The sequence below is a fragment of the Ceratina calcarata genome, unplaced genomic scaffold, assembly GCF_001652005.2.
Source record: "Ceratina calcarata isolate Rehan_Ccalc_2016 unplaced genomic scaffold, ASM165200v1 scaffold260.2, whole genome shotgun sequence".
Taxonomy (NCBI): Eukaryota; Metazoa; Arthropoda; class Insecta; order Hymenoptera; family Apidae; genus Ceratina; species Ceratina calcarata.
The window spans coordinates 37,198-53,084 of NW_017148113.1; the positions used below are offsets into that span (position 1 = coordinate 37,198).

The 15,887-nt window shown below is 43.1% G+C and overlaps 3 protein-coding genes across 6 annotated transcripts in view; 1 reads left to right on the forward strand and 2 right to left on the reverse strand.

Moving 5' to 3' along the window:
- Window positions 1-1,110: 1,110 nt before the first annotated feature.
- LOC108623344 (constitutive coactivator of PPAR-gamma-like protein 1 homolog) lies at window positions 1,111-9,580 on the reverse strand. Of its 4 annotated transcripts, XM_018021782.2 has the most exons (13): window positions 9,272-9,580; window positions 8,164-8,547; window positions 7,917-8,089; window positions 7,216-7,843; window positions 6,508-7,140; window positions 6,300-6,438; window positions 5,986-6,229; window positions 5,569-5,866; window positions 5,079-5,323; window positions 4,798-4,926; window positions 4,626-4,729; window positions 4,400-4,541; window positions 1,111-4,316 (listed from the first exon to the last, which is right to left on the reverse strand). In XM_018021782.2, exons 2-12 carry the CDS (start codon window positions 8,369-8,371, stop codon window positions 4,400-4,402), a joined length of 2,943 nt encoding a protein of 980 aa, XP_017877271.1. In that variant the 5' UTR covers window positions 8,372-8,547; window positions 9,272-9,580; the 3' UTR covers window positions 1,111-4,316. The 4 variants fall into 4 exon arrangements, with proteins under 4 accessions (XP_017877271.1, XP_017877277.1, XP_017877276.1 ...); XM_018021788.2 differs by having other exon boundaries at window positions 1,111-4,541; window positions 4,626-4,711; XM_018021787.2 differs by having other exon boundaries at window positions 1,111-4,541; window positions 4,626-4,714.
- A 108-nt stretch (window positions 9,581-9,688) lies between these two features.
- Gp93 (heat shock protein 90 Gp93) lies at window positions 9,689-12,935 on the reverse strand. Its single transcript, XM_018021813.2, has 3 exons — window positions 12,721-12,935; window positions 12,551-12,637; window positions 9,689-12,369 (listed from the first exon to the last, which is right to left on the reverse strand). The coding sequence occupies exons 1-3, from the start codon at window positions 12,764-12,766 to the stop codon at window positions 10,148-10,150; spliced, it is 2,355 nt and encodes a 784-aa protein (XP_017877302.1). The 5' UTR covers window positions 12,767-12,935; the 3' UTR covers window positions 9,689-10,147.
- A 1,000-nt stretch (window positions 12,936-13,935) lies between these two features.
- The window catches only part of LOC108623320 (calcyphosin-like protein), a 3,354-nt gene continuing 1,402 nt past the window's right edge, over window positions 13,936-15,887 (forward strand). The window contains exons 1-4 of the mRNA XM_018021745.2: window positions 13,936-14,104; window positions 14,846-15,002; window positions 15,087-15,264; window positions 15,319-15,528. Coding sequence (XP_017877234.1) covers window positions 14,848-15,002; window positions 15,087-15,264; window positions 15,319-15,528 — 543 coding nt within the window. The 5' untranslated portion in view covers window positions 13,936-14,104; window positions 14,846-14,847. The remainder of the gene's footprint in view (window positions 14,105-14,845; window positions 15,003-15,086; window positions 15,265-15,318; window positions 15,529-15,887) is intronic.

A 15,887-nucleotide genomic window follows, 5' to 3' on the forward strand; every position in this document is an offset into this window, starting at 1 on the left:
AAACGTCGGAACGTTTCGGTCTTTTTTTTTTTATTTTTAATGCCCATCGGTCGTAACTCTATCAGAGTGAAACAACAATGTAAACGCATTTCGTTTTATCACCTCCGCGGCAATCATTTAAAGCAATTGAAATTAAATGATTTGCTCCGTCTTTTTTCTTTTTTATACATTATACCTTTTTCATTTCTATGCGTATATACAATATGTTTGTGACTGTTTCGCGAAATCTAAGGCGTCTACTAGTAGTAAAGTGATTACGAATCAAACGAAGAACGAAAATAATTAATAGAAAAGAAATTATTAAGAATGCAAGATAAATAATCGAAGCAGCCAAGGCGTTTCGTCTGTCTATGATAATCATCGTCTCTAACACACGCTGCATCGACGATTACAGTTGTACAAGTAGTATAGTTCGCTTTAAAACAAAATACAACGATAGCAGCGATTGGCAAAAAAAGAAAAAGAGATCGAGGGAACAGTTTCACTGGAAATTGATGAGCTCGATAACGGAATATTAGTAAATCTACAGAAATAAAATATAGTCGCTTAATTTACGTTACTTTTATCATCATCAATGTTCCAGCAGCCTCGTTTAAAGCGTTCCAAGGATGCGTCTTACTTTTAACAATTAATTTTCACTGTTCGCTTCATTCTTTTTTTACCACAACGACATACAATGTTTCGAAGATCGAGTTTACAAGTGGAATTTTCATTTTCCAAATACATAAGGAAAGATTATTCGCGTGTTTTTTTTTTTCTTTTTTTTGTTCATTTTATATTCGTTCCGTGCGGGAATATTCGTCCTGTATTAAAACTCGTTTCATCGTGGGCCCCTGTTTTTCTTCGTTTCAAACTACGTTTGCTCGGTTTACAACGAAAAGGCAGGCACGGGTCTCAGGCGCGCACCTGGTCTTTTAACGCTCCTCCCTTCCCGTTTTTACATTTGCTTTTTCTTTTTATTGTTATTTATTATTCGCATCGTGGTTTCGCTTTGTTTAAATTATTTATTTATTTATTGCGTTACCTCATGTATCAGTGCAGCAGCGACTGATCGTTTTTCTGTATTTATACGTATTTGTCTTTTTTTAATATCGTTTCATTTTTTTCACATTTTGTATTCTCCGGTTTTGCGTGTACAGATTTCAAATAAATCTTAACATCGCACTCTCGATTCGGCCCTCGGCGAGAGAACGGAACCGAAGAGCGACGCGCAAATACTTTTTCAATTAACTGTACATCGGGATGATCGAATGAAAATTCATCCGTCGGTTCTGAAATCTCTTTTTGTTATATCATTTTAAGTCGTGAACGATCGGCGTACTTTATATGAATTTGTTTTCAAATTGTTCAAGAAGGATTACGCGGCGATCTTTTTGCTATATATATATAAATATATATATACGTCGATGGATATTATTATTATTATTATTATTATTACATGTTACTGTACTCGGAAAACAACGTGTGTGTGTGAGTGTGTATTGAAAATCGTCGAATGATAGCAATTTTCATCGATACGCGGTATCGCTCCCACATTAATCGTCGGAACGTACCGCGTGTTCATTTTTAATCTTCATCGCATTCTTTTTTTTTATCGAATCGCATTGGGAAAACTGTTTATTATATGCATACGCTGGCGTAGCTCGCAATCGAAGCTGACATTCAGTTTTGTTTAAATCGTTTCTAATTTTCATTCAATTATTGTTCGGTCGGCGAACGGGTCAGCATTGATTCTCTGACCGTTTCGGAGACACAGAAGAATTAACGATTTCACCTATTATTATTTTTAATATAAACCACGGATGTCAAAACATGTTCAACATACCATCGTCTTTTCTAAAGCACTTTTTCCTCCATCAAATCCCTTCCGAATCCCATCCGATCTGCTCTCGTCACTCTCTCTCTCTTTCAGGCTCAGTTTTCAACCGTCGCTCAAATTATATAAAGTTTCTCATTGTCTTAATGCATTTTCTTTGTTTTTTTTTTTTTACGCAATAACAAATCTACAAAAATATAACATTTGTATCTTATCTCTCGTTATATTATCTCGATAAATGATTTGCTCTCTCTCATTCGCTCTTCCTTTTTCTCTCTTTCTTCCACATTTTCCCGTCGCCCATTCTCTCCCTCACTTTCCCTCCCTCTCGTTCGCTCCTCGTTTTTACATTGTTTCTCCACTTGTTTTCTTTTCATTTGGACATCCTTTCCTTGCTCATCGTCGTTTCTTTTCTCCTTAAATAAATCGTGTTCCGTCGTGCTGTCTTGTTATCATCTCTTTACTTCGCCGAGTAAAGATCGACCTCCTCGACTCGATCCATCTTTGGTAGAAAGTCCTCTCGACTATTCTACGCATAAATAGTAATTCTCCTTCCCCATTTTTTAAACATGATCACCATATATAGCCGCGCGATTATCGCCGGGCCGCTCATTTATATACATCAACCTCGCGCTTTCGTCACTTCTAAAGTAACTACTTATTCGTATGTACAATAAAACGGGGGACACCGAGCGTCCTTTGGAAAATACGCCAAAGTAGGCACACGCTTTTCTGAAAAGTCCAAAACCAAAAATCGAATCGTCCATTGTCTAAAATTCATACCTGGGTCAGAAAATAATTCGTGCATACTCACAGTTCTAATACAATTATCGTTGCACGCTCTATGCCGATAGAACGTGCAACGAGAATCGTAGAGAGCGATAATCTGAAACTTAGGTAAGACTGTAATTTAATAAAACGGTATATTTTCCAAGAGACGCCGGAAGACCGCGGGAGCAACTCTTTCAGAGAACCTCGGCCCTCGTTTTTCCGTCTGACGAGAGAAATCCGAGGGCCGATTGCTCCCGCGGCGCGCAACGTGGGTCCGCGGGCACATGTCTCTTACACGCCAACTGCAACAGCAAATAAATATATCGATCGGGCCGCGTACACGCGATCCCGGGAAATCGCCCGGCGCGTGTACGCGGGCCGACACGCGTTTAACATCCCACGTTTATATACATATCTTATGTTTCTCTATATAAGAGTGCGACCGCGTTCCAGCATCGGCCCTTATCATCTCTCCAAGATAAAGTGTGCGATTCGATAAGATTTTCAGATCGGATCTATTATCGTTCCAATTAAATTTACCAACAAATTTTTTTTTAAATAGGCCACATGCTGGAACGTACATCGACACCCTCGTATTTCTCACAGTCACACGTTCGCCTCTCTCTTAACACGCATAAACAGTTCTCTCCCGCACGTTCACTCTCTCCCTCGCACGCTTGAACGTTCGCAATCTTACATATAATACGCTATTGGGAACCTCTAATCTAAATCATATATAAATATATATTTTACCTATATGAAAAGCATCAGTCTCCATTTGCTAATGACCGTCTCAGTATCCTGTTCCTATTCCTAAAAACACGGTGTCTTACAAACTATCCCAGCCATAGAGTTATCATCTGCCGTCGTTCAGTCTCGCGTCCAGTTCGCCCCGTCGATTGAAATCAATGTCCAGCACGTTACACGACCAAATTATATCTGATCAGAATACTGAGACCAGTCAACGCGAGCATTTCATATAATACCGGAAAATATATATTTTCATTGTAAAAAAAATAATCACACTTCTTAAGAATTAAATACTTATTAGCAGCTGACGACTTGTTCTTCGTTCTTAGTAAAATTAGCGCACGCATACACTAATCAGTCGAGTTTTCTCATCCTTAAACGGTGATCCGAGCGGAGTACATTTGTTTTTCTTCTTAGACTAAAAACACGCTCGCGTTTGCCACGAGCACGACTTCATTGTTTCATCTTTTTCTCTTTTTTTGTATAATTTTCTTCATATACATATATATGTGTGTGTGTATTTTTTTTTTAGTTTTCTTTAAATCGCGTTCGTTTTCGCTTTTATCTTACACACTGAGTGGTACGTTTGGCAGTGAGGACATCGTATCGTGTATGTCAGTAACATTGGGTCTCTATTATTTTCATTCATGTATCGGTATCTTTATAATATTCGTGGCCGTCTAACGACGAGCTCGTCTCCTTATATTAGTTTAATTAGAGTTTGGCCCCATCAGAGCTTTAGACATTGTTGAGTGATTCCACACGTAACATTTGAACAAGTTCCTCGTCCAAGTCTTGTGCGAGTACGTTTCCTAAGGTGCGATTCGTGACGGAACTCAAATACTCTTCTGCTCGTAAATTAAGAAACCGATCTCCCGAACAAAGAACAGCTGTAAATCTTGCGTGCGTGGAAAACATTCAAATGTCATCGGCGTATCATTACTCTTAGTATTTTTTTTTTACACACACTCGTTTTCTCCTAAGAAGATTCCTTTCTTTATTGCAGTCTTGTGTCACATCCGGGAGCGTTTAAAAGTCGTTAAAAATATGTTGTATAAATACCTAGTTCTCGGCAGCGACCGGCGCGACCAGTGACGCGTCTCCCTGCCCCTTTTCTATCCCCTTGCCGTTCTCCACGGCGTCGTCGAATTGGCCTGGTACTGGCAGTGCGTCTTTTGTTGCGTTCATCGTTGGAATCGCATCGCTAACAACACAACCAACAACAGTAATTAACAATAACCATTCACATAAGACATAGTGAATGAAATTCATCAAAATGATTAAGTACCTGTAGTCAGTGATTCCATCGACATTGTTATCCCGACCTCTATTATCTTTTTTATTTTCGTTCTCCTTGTTCTTCTTGACAGTGGTCTTCTTTTTACCAGCAGCCTGCACGATAATTTACATTTATATCTTTTTTTACGATTCTAGAAAGAATGCATGATCAGATCTTTCACCTTCATTTGCGTTTTCTTGCCGCGGCTAGCTATCGGTGCGCGGTTGTTCCCTCGGGTTTGAAACGTGGGCCGGCCCATGGGCGTGAAACCACGAGGGAGGCCATACTTCAAGCCGCCAATCGATGTCACCTGCAATTTTTATTCACAACTAAGTACGAGACGGATGCAAAATTAATAGTTTCACTCCCAAAATTGCACGACCGTGCTGTTTGATATTTTTCGACGATGCTTTATCAACGGGGTTCAAGCGGTTAACGAACTGAAGAGAATGATCGACATACTTGCGGCGGGATTCGTCCGCGAGGATGTCCCTGTAAAGGCTGAGGTAAGCGTCCAGGTTGCCCGTAATTCGGGCCCCATTGTCCGACGACAACTCCAGCGATTTCCAACTGTCCGCCGCGGGATGGTATGGGCCGTCGCATCAGCCCACGTTGTGGCATCGTTCCGCTACCTCTCCCACGCATCAGACCTTCGTTAATCGCGCAGCCGGGGGCCAAAATGTTTTGTGGCACCGACACGCGGATACCTTCAACAAATTTAATAACAACAATTAAATATTATACATGGAGAACGCATTCTCTGTCGACAGACGAAAAGATCGTGTAGCAGTTTTGAGATTCGCAGATCAAGTCTTTGTTAAAGGTCCACGAAGCAACTGAACTGCAATTCTTCTCCTTCCAATATCGAAGACACGCCATTAAATGAAAGCGTGGCGTGTTAAGGGTCTCTTGGAAGGGGATTCGAATCCTAGTTTCATGAATCTGAAGTTACCTGGACCAACAGGCGGAGTTCGCGCGAAGATCACGTTGGTACCCTCCAGAATAGCTTTCTTCATTCGTTCGACTTTCACGATGCGATCGATGTGACCGCCGCAGAGTTCCAACAGGTTCTTCGCGATCCGCGCACGAGCCAGCGTATGATGGAACAGTTTCCCATCGAAATACAACCACGGGCAGCACATCAACCACGGGATCGGTGCTCCGCAGGCGTCGTTGGCTAACAGAGCGGTCTCGACACCGGCCATGAACAACGTTGCGAGTTGCACTCCGCGTGATGTAACTAAAGCGAGCTGCAACAGTGATAAATATTTGATGTCAATAAAAAAGATTCATCGATTCATACTTTAAAATTCGATATTCTCTATATACTTGAATGCAATACACGATAATTATGCGTTTATTAAATTACCTGGAGATCTTGTAAATACTGAGCGTTCATAAGTTCCGGCGAGAATGCTTGTGCAATGAAGGCATCTAATTCCCAACGGCGTAGGATCTTAATCTTATCTGAGAAAGACATGATATACCTCAGCACGCACGCCATTACTAAAAGGTGTTGCGGTACGTAGGAGGTATTCAACATGAGAGGCGTGTCGGACTTCATGCAAGTCAGGAAGCCTCGCAGGCGGCGACGTTTGTCATCTATGCCTGTGCTACAAGCAAAGAACGATTGAAACAAAGCTTGTATATCTACTGAAAAAGAAGAAATCGTCGATCGCTTACCCAAACCATAAGCGTTGAATCGTGGGAACACCCCAACCGATTTGTTCCGCCTTCACCAACTCAGGAGTCACGTATGGATTATTCTTAGACCAAACCCATTCCTTTATCACAACGTCAGGGACTTCAATTTTTTCACTATCTATTAATACGGAGTAAGAATTAAATTGTCGAACGTAAGAACGAATATCACACATTCTAAAATACTTGCCTCCCTTCTCTTTACTCTTAGCAGCTAAATACATTCTATGATGAAGGTTGAACAGAATCGCGTACACCATTTGTCTAACAGGTCTATAAATAATGTGTATCGACGGAAACTCGCGGTGATTTTCGTCCTCCAGAAGAACGGGCAGCTTGATTTCCCCGGCGATGAGAATTTGGTAAATGTGAGGAGACATCAAGCCCTTCTGGTGTCGTTCGGACGCGGTGCGCATCACTTCCGGTACCGTCGTCGGAATCATCGTGGTCTTTTCCGTCTGCCGCGCCGAGTCCGCGGTCGCGTGCGACGGCGATGTCGCGGAGGAACTGCTGCTCGAGCTCGACGAGCTGATGAGGAGGTTGTGTGTGCCGTTCACGGTATGCCCGTTGCTTTGTTCCTCCTCTTGCCTAGCATTATCGGCGTCACCGTGGCCCTGCATTCCCGGCGGCTCTATTACGATTTGCGGCGCGGACTTCGCATTCGCAGTCGCCTGTTTGTACGCGTTCAAACTTTCCCGTTCGCTCTCCACGGTTTCCGAAGCGAATCTCGACGTTTCCAAATTCGAATCGGCCTCCGACGTCGACGGCGTTTCAGACAGATTCGACTGCTGCTGCACGCTCTGTTTCGAGTCTAATTTATGTACTGAAACGGTCAATAAACGCTAGACAAATCACCTTTACTAGATCAAATGATACTTAAAGTTCAAACAGGTTTTACCTCTGTTCGGTTTCACCGGTTTGTAATGCAGGAACCCGTCCTTAGTTCCGTTAATGTAATACTGAACAGACTGCCTAAGTTTCAAGCAGCCCGGATCGGACGACGAGCCGAAAACCTTCTGGGCGACCACGTCCAACTCGACGGACGGCAGTTCCCGTACGAAGTTCGCGATCGTCTTGATCGTGTGTTCCACGTTCACTTTGTTTATGTTCGTGTTCACGTTGAGCCTCTTGTAAAACTCGGCCAGATCCGCCTCGGTCAAGATATAATTTCCTAGTAACGCGGCCAACAGGCACAGCCTGTCCGCGGGTATGTTCAACGCTTTCAGCAGCTCTGGAAGTATGTACTCCTTGGTGTCTAGCGAACCTTTGTACGTCAATTTTAACTGCTCCGACGAGAAGTACCGCGGCGGATCAAACACCGCGTACTCCGCGTCGTCGGCGACGAGACCGTTGAACGAGTTCTCTCTACAATACGCGATCACTTCTTGATGGTGATCGTCCATACTACAGAGTACTGTAACGTTCAAATGTCGCAGAGCCATTCGTAAACTGGTTCTCAAGCAAACTGGCGGGGTCCACCATATTTTCGGTGGCGGAGTGCCCTTGGTTGTAATATGTTTTAACACCTGCGTATGAAACAATGCAGATGTAGATGATCGTATGTAAAACGAGTTGCGTCTCTGGACTGTTGATACTTACATTATTTACTTTAATCCTCACTTGTAATTGGTTCAAAAACCAATCGTCGAGTCTAGGAGATTCAAAACATCCATTAAAGAATACAGCTAATTCCAAACCAGACATCTCCGTGGCTTGGATGAGGACCGCTAGGAACTGGAGCATTCTGTTCCATTGTCCTCCGCAAGCCCAGTCTATAAGAAGTTGTTGCATCAAATGACTTTTTATGCTTACAGAGAGACAGAGAGAAGAAAGAGCGTAGTCTTACCTGAGAAATAACCTCCGTATAATCTATCTAAGCAGCACTCTCCATCAAGGACTAGTCTGAACTTTCCAGAATGCAGTTGTTGTGCTTTGCCGACTCGATTATGCTGTCTCTGAGTGAATGTACGCGCTATTTTTAACAGATCAACTGGTACAGATCCGCCTTGTACATAATTGCTATCCAGAAAGACTTGCAGATCTTGAATGCCCATTTTGCACAAGATTCCTCGGCGACGTATACTAACTAAACTTCTTTCCTTATCTTAACAGTTAGAACGGCCGTTTCTGACTTAATTCTTTTACTTCGTGGATCGAATAGACAGTTCCCTTAGCTTCCAGATACTTTTAAGATATCAAGAAATCTAATTTCAATTTCAATAATTTCAATCTAGAAAACAAACACACAGGACTTCGGTTACTCGCGTCAACCCTCTCCTCCCGCTGCGCGGTACACTCCGTTCTAAAAATAAATCATTCGAGAGCGACCGGGGAATGCAGATCGGAAAATTCGGTTGACAGATTGCACGCGCGTTGGCCAAGAATTTTCTCCAAAAGAAAAAGAAATAGGAAAGAAACCGCTAACGAAATCGAGAGGAACAGGTGAAACGGCGATACGTCACGGGTTAATATCCGGACGATAGACGAATCCCTGGTGGAGTTCCGACGGATTCACCATCAGGGAGGACTCGAGAGAACGAGATTTCCGATGAACAGAGATCAGAAGTGTGCCGACGCCATTCATTTTGTTTATACGCGAACATCCGCCGTCTCGGTTTTCCATCGGGGTCGATCGATTTCCCGTGGACGATCGACGAGGACGACGGCGGAACGCGACGGCCGACTGACTTTCAGCACAGTTTCTCGACGTTAATCACGCGCGGATCGACCATCGAGACGGTGCCCGCTCTAATAGACCGGCATGGCGAGTACGGCTCGCGGTTACATGGGTTACACACGTACGAATATCTCTCGCGTTTTTCGCGTGAAGAAAAAAACTTACGCGAGGAATTCACGCGGTCTCGCGACCAATCTATCAATGCGAACGACACCACGCGAATTCTCTGCCGAGCGGCTGCGGTCGATCGCGATCGGAAACGGTACGGAGTACTCACGTTAAATTAGCGATAATCATCGTGGCCCCAAAGAAACACAAAACACACGGGCTTTCGGAGTAGATGACGTCGGATTCGAAAACGGAAATGAGCGCTCGGTCGCGCTCGGGTGTCCCCGTATATCGTCTCGGTTACAAGGGAAACGGATCCTTCATTGGCCCGTCCCTTGGGATCGGAAACGTTCGCCGGAAATGAACAACTTGGCATTGTTTTGAAAACCGAGTTGCAAATTGTTCTTCGTTGTTTTTTTTTCCATAACAGTAAAGGAAATTATAATTATTTGCTCGTAAAGTGAAAATACTTATTTCCGATAACGATGAAACAATTCTATCTTTTCTTTTATCGCACGTTTAAAGACCGAAATAAACTTGGCAGTGAACCCTACAGAGTAACGCAGCGATAACGTTGTTTCAATAATCATTTTTTCTTTCATTTAATATTCTTTATACAAATACACTCATTCGCAATTACAAACATGCAATATATATTTTATTATGTTCAGTCAGTAATTCCTCCTTCGCTGTAAATATAGAAAGTGGGGGGGTGGAAGATCAAATGAAATAAATTATGATAAACTCTATTCTAACAAGAATGAAACTTACGATCCTAGTGCGTTACGACAGTGAACTTAATGAGCGAGATAATTATCACATCCTTTGATGCATCACCAACTATAATCGAAAAAAGAAGTCGGAAGGAGAGAAACATTGTGATAGAGCCATCAAAGGATACAATCGATCCTAATCTTCTCTGTACAACAGACCATCTTCCTTCGTAACAATCACCGTTGCATCATTCGATGAATCATCGTATCACCATACCTCGTAGTACAGTGATACGATTATAAATGAAAATAGAGTCTTATACAATTCTCGATTATAATTCCTCGTGTTTATCGTCGTCGTCCTTATCCGCGTCGACGTCTTCGGTGTTCTCGTCCGTTTTCGAGTCCGAGTCTTCCTCCTGTATCTCCTCTTCAGGAACTTCGTCCAGAGAAATGCCCAACGTCTTCTTCATCAGCTGCTCCACGCTGTCTGCAAAGCTCGCGGTTTCCCTGAGCATGTACCCGGACCTGAGCGTCGCCGTCCTGAACATCATGATAGCTATATCTTTCGCTGTTTGATCGGCAGTGTCTAATTCCACTCTTCTCAGAAGCTCTCTCATAAGCGAATGCCTGGGATTAATCTCGAGAGTCTTCTTCTGGTTCAAATAGTATGTCTTCTGCGGGTCGTCGCTCTTCTGATGAGCGTTCGAGATAGCCAGCCTTTCCATGTTGCCCGTCCAACCGAACATACTCGCGACCAGGGCGCAAGGAGAGTCCGTCAAACGTTCTGAGACCTGCGCCTTGCTGATATGATCCTTCAGGACGTCGTTCAGCCACTTGATCAGAGGCTCGAACGTGGTCTTCAGCTGCTCCATCCTCTCCTTGGCCTTCTCGCCCTCGTCCAGCGAGAAACCTTCTTTGGCCACGTTCTGGAACTTCTTACCGTCGAATTCGGGCAGCGCGGAGATCGCGTACTCGTCGACGGCTTCCGTGAGGTAGAGAACTTCGTAATCTTTCTTGTCCAACCTTTCGACGAACGGAGATTTCCTCACTTCGTCCTCGGAGGCGCCAGCAATATAGTAAATGAACTGCTGATTAGGCTTCATTCTTGAAACGTAGTCTGCTAAGGATGTTAGGCTCTTCTGCGTGGACGAGTGGAACATCAAAAGTTTAGACAGTCTTGCTCTGTTCTGTGCATCCTCGATCACACCCAGTTTGATGTTGGTGCTGTATTCCTTCCAGAACTTCTCGTACTCTTCCTTGGGGATCTTCTTGATCATGTCCAGAACTTTTCTGATCAGCTTCTTCTTAATAACTTTAATCAGCTTGTGCTGTTGAAGATTTTCACGCGAGACGTTTAACGGTAGATCGTCACTGTCGACTATACCGCGGATGAATGATAAATAGTTTGGCATCATGTCGGTGAATTTGTCGGTGATGAAGACTCTTCTCACGTACAGTTTGATGTTCTCAGCCTTGGTGCCGTAGCGGTTGAAGCTGTCGCTGGGCTGAACCTTCGGGATGAAGAGAAGAGACTTGAAAGTGACTTCGCCTTCAGCTACGAAGTGGATCTTCGCCAAAGGATCTTGCGTATCTTTCGTCAACGCCTTGTAGAAGTCGTTATAGTCCTTCTCTTCGACCTCCGACGGCTTCAGAGTCCAGATGGGCTTCGAATCGTTCAGCAACTCCCAATCCCAAACGGTTTTGTCTACCTTCTTGGATTTCTTCTCCTCTGCGTCCTCCACCTTCGCCTCCTCGTCATCCTCGTCCACTTTATCTTCTGCTGATTCCTCCTTCTTGCTCTCGTCCTCCTCCTCTTCGTCCACTTGGACTACCTTGCTGCCCCACAAATAAATCGGGAAGTTGATGAACTGCGAGTACTTCTTCACGAGATTCCTGATCGTGTCCTCCTCCAGGAAGTCCAACGCCTCGTCCTTCAATTGCAAACTGACGGTCGTTCCCCTCTTCAATGTGTCGCCTCTTGGATCTTCCACGATGCTGTAGCTGTTGCTGTCGGACGTCCAGATGTACTGTTTGTCGTCGTTGTGCTTCGTAGTAACCACCACCGTGTGAGAAACCAAGAAAGCTGAATAGAAACCAACACCGAATTGACCGATCATATCCTTTAGCTCTTGAGAAGTCGAAGCGTCTTGCATCTTGCCCAGGAACTCGGCCGTTCCTGACTTCGCGATGGTTCCAAGATTGTTGATCAGATCGTTCTTAGTCATACCGATACCAGAATCAGTTATACTGAGTATTTTATTCTCTTTGTCAGACTTTATCCTGATAGCCAACTCAGGATTGGTATCCAAAACGTTCTTGTCGGTAAGGGATAGCAGTCTGATCTTATCCAAAGCATCAGAAGCATTGGATATCAATTCTCTTAAGAAGATATCTTTGTTACGGTACAACGAATTTATGATAAGCTTCATGATACGATTGACCTCAGTCTGGAAAGTGAACTTCTCTGCCTTCTCCCTGAGTTCCTTAATCTCAGCCACGCTCAGCCCATCCAGCTTTATTGCTTCTTCTTCCCTCTTAACCACTTCATCGTCTGAAATGTGAATTACATTTCTATATTTTTTGAACGTGGGCGTTTCAATAAAAAACGAACGGGTATCTATCGTCGTTATCAGGAAGGGCGGTAAATATGCTCGTCTCTTTTTATCGTACATAATTAATCGAAATCGATGATCGGTTGGTTAACAGGAAACGCGTTAGGAAACCGATCTCACCTGTTCGAGATCCTTCGCGGCTGGCACCCAGGTCTTTCTCCACGGTTCCCACATCCTCTTCCACCTGATCCTCGGCTCTAGCGAGTCCTAGACAATAATCGTATTACGTTGACGCTATGCCACGAAACTTACACGCGTGCTGTTCTACTTCTTCGATTTAACCAACTTACCTGCCACGAGACACAGAACCGACAAAAATATTAACGCTTTTCTCATTGCTTTCGTGAACGGTTCACGAGTAACAGCAAGAAAAAAAAAAGCGAAAATACACTCGAAATTCTCGATCTAAACACGCTCACTTCGACTATTTCACGCCGACTGTCATATAATCTAGCGACGCTGCGATATACGACGAGGGTACGAGACCGTGCGGCCAATCGCATGAACCCACGCAATGCTTACTCGGCGACGATGTGCGATGTGCCGGCTACGATTCAGTACAAATGGCTCGCCCCGATTGGCTACAGGATTCAATTTATTCGAGAATATTCTCTTGCAGTTTGCCGGTTTTACAAATAAAAATCCTATTAAAAATTTATGTCTCACGTTTTCTTTAGAATTAATATTGCGTTGGTTTCGCAAATATTCTCATGAAGAGATCAATGACTGCGGTATCAGTGACTGGCAGATGTTAAACAAGAATTCATGGGATGGTAACCAAACACTCGCATCTCTCGTCGATAAAATCGCGGTAAATCCATCGATCATCTCACTTGTTACGTGACAATTGATACCGCCAGCTAAACAATTTACATTCGGAATTTAAACGCACGCGAAATCGTGCATATTTTAACATTGCTGTTTTCTTATCAATTGTATCGATCTAAGGAACATAGATAACTCTCGAGGCCGGAGCAATATCGTCACGGTCGAAACGATCTTAAAAGCAAAATTACTTTCCCTGTAAATGGCCTGCCAATTCGACGCCAGTTGCATACGTGTTGCTCACTGGAGCAGATCCGCATGAACAAACACCGGATGCGATCGTCATTACAAATGTAATTACGCAGGCCTTAAATCCTTGTTTGTCATTCAAATTTTGGTAATCAATTTAAGCATTTCATCTCCTCTCTATCCTGTCCGATTGCTTTTCAAAAGAAACGAATCCTCCACGAGCAATCGAAATAAATGAATTTTTTCAATTGTCTCCTTTTTCTTATTCTAGCAGAGTTATCCTATCGGATGGCTGTTAGAAAGTCAGCAATTACTGAAAATGACTGAGAATCGAGCCAGCTGTATAGAAGGTATCGACAGGAAATTGCTATCAGACTGATCAAGCGTAAATTTTTTCTGTTGTGACTAGCCAGTCGTTATGGATACGTTTTCTGCAATCTATTGCACGGTTGTTTGTACACACCTCGTTTTCATATATGAACGTGTCCCATTCACGTGCGCGATCCGATGTGTGCTGTCATATAGAACGCGCGAGTAATCCCTCGTCTTCACTTGCCTTCCGGTCCTCCTCGGAGGTACCTCGAATTTTTATTTTCCATCAGAGATCACCGGGTCAGCATCCAGAGAACCTGCCGGTTTAAATCCTTTCAGTAGGTCGCGGTGAGTTTACGCTTGATTTCATAAAAAATATAAATAAGTACAGAATACAAAATGTTTTGAAACACTTCGACGTTTATCCGGTTCGTACAACTGTGTTTCCATTTATGTATGAAAGCAGTGATCAAGATCTCTCGCTGGTACTTGAACTGAAAATTAACGGACCTGGTTCTTGCATAATTTCCAGTTTGAGTTTCATTGACTTTCACGCTGACTCGTGTCATCAATATTATAGTCCAATTCTTTTCCCAAGGGGACCGCAATTTTTCGCTCGGTTCTTCTAAATAATTGATTGGACAATTTGATACTCGACGAGACAAGGAACGGTCGATGTTCGATCGCCAAGTGTGAAGTTCATTCTATTATTCTTCCTTCTTAATTAATTAAAGAGACGCCTTTGGGAAATTAAGTTCGTCACGTTAACGAGGCCGCGCCGCAATTCCATTTAAAGGAAAAAATTCGTGCCAACTCCCACTTTTATTTACATTCCCCACCGCGTTCGCTTATCTCTGTCTCTATCCGATTAAGATAATAAACGACAGTCAATGTTCAAATATATAATCGATGCAAAGTGGGCGTCAAGGAGATTCTTTGCAACCATCGGCCACGCACTTAATCCGTTTTTTGTCAAGTATAATTAAACAGTTGAGAACCTAGACACAGGTCTCCTCTCTCTCTCTCTCTCTCTCTCTCTTCAGTACGTGAGTCATAGCCTGAGTCACAAGACTCTGGTTTCTTTCTCAGGGATGTTCTTGAACAGGCCGCAGAGTGCGACCACTAGGCAAGAGATTGAGATGATCAATAAGGCCCAACGGGCCCTCTTCAGCACCACGGATTCCATTGAGAAACTTCGTTTGCTCTGCCTAGCCAGGGGCTGCGGTGGCATCCTTGGCGTGGGTAGGTGAGTCGAATCATTTTATAAACAATTGTGCATCTATTGTATATCCATGTATAACACGACATATGTATATGTCGTTTGACGAAGGGCGTTCCGGCGCATGGACGATGACGGTAATAAGAAGCTGAACTTGGAGGAGTTCACCAGGGGCCTGCAGGAGACTGGCTTCGAGGTGTCAGATGAAGAAGCTCGAGAAATCTTCAACGTCCTGGACACAGACGACGATGGGAATATCAGTGTCGACGAGTTCATCATCGGTTTGAGAGTAAGTTACATAATATTCTAATTATTAAATAACTGGTTTGAATTCGTTGTTCAGCCGCCAATGCCTGAGAGCCGCAAGAGCATAGTGCATCAGGCGTTCAGTAAATTGGATAAAACTGGCGATGGAGTGATCACGATCGATGATTTGAAAGGCGTTTACAATGTTAAACACCATCCGCGTTACATAAGTGGAGAAGAAAGCGAAGAGAGTATCTTTAATAAATTCTTGGCGAATTTTGAGCAAGATGGTATCATCGATGGCAAGGTGAGTACGTATCTGTGGCTTGTTGCAGATAAATGATTAAATCGTTGATTCAGCTGGACACTATTTGACTAATTAAGAATTAAAATTAATTATCTTCATTGGAAGACAATCGAATTAACGATTGAATTTTGATTATAGAATATTACAATCGTCTATTGAGATTTAAAATATTTGCAACCCTGGTTCGTTGATATCGCAGGAAATAACATTAAGCATGTATTGGCTATACAGTCAATCCCAAAAGTTTATGTACCTTAGAAAAACGCATTTCGTATAATTAAAAGTAGTGCATTCTTCTTCTAATTTCAATATTTAATGAGTTACATATGATTATTTGGCATTTTATTGATGTTGACAAA

Coding starts and splice junctions, on each gene's coding strand:
- Gp93 (XM_018021813.2), bottom strand. CDS start 12,766: ATGAGAAAAGCGTTAATATTTTTGTCGGTTCTGTGTCTCGTGGCAG. Junction 12,638..12,720: donor GGTTCTGTGTCTCGTGGCAG/GTAAGTTGGTTA, acceptor ATTATTGTCTAG/GACTCGCTAGAGCCGAGGAT. Junction 12,370..12,550: donor CCGCGAAGGATCTCGAACAG/GTGAGATCGGTT, acceptor TTCACATTTCAG/ACGATGAAGTGGTTAAGAGG.
- LOC108623344 (XM_018021782.2), bottom strand. CDS start 8,371: ATGGGCATTCAAGATCTGCAAGTCTTTCTGGATAGCAATTATGTACAA. Junction 4,927..5,078: donor GCGGACGAATCCCGCCGCAA/GTATGTCGATCA, acceptor TAAAAATTGCAG/GTGACATCGATTGGCGGCTT. Junction 4,542..4,625: donor GATGGAATCACTGACTACAG/GTACTTAATCAT, acceptor TTGTGTTGTTAG/CGATGCGATTCCAACGATGA.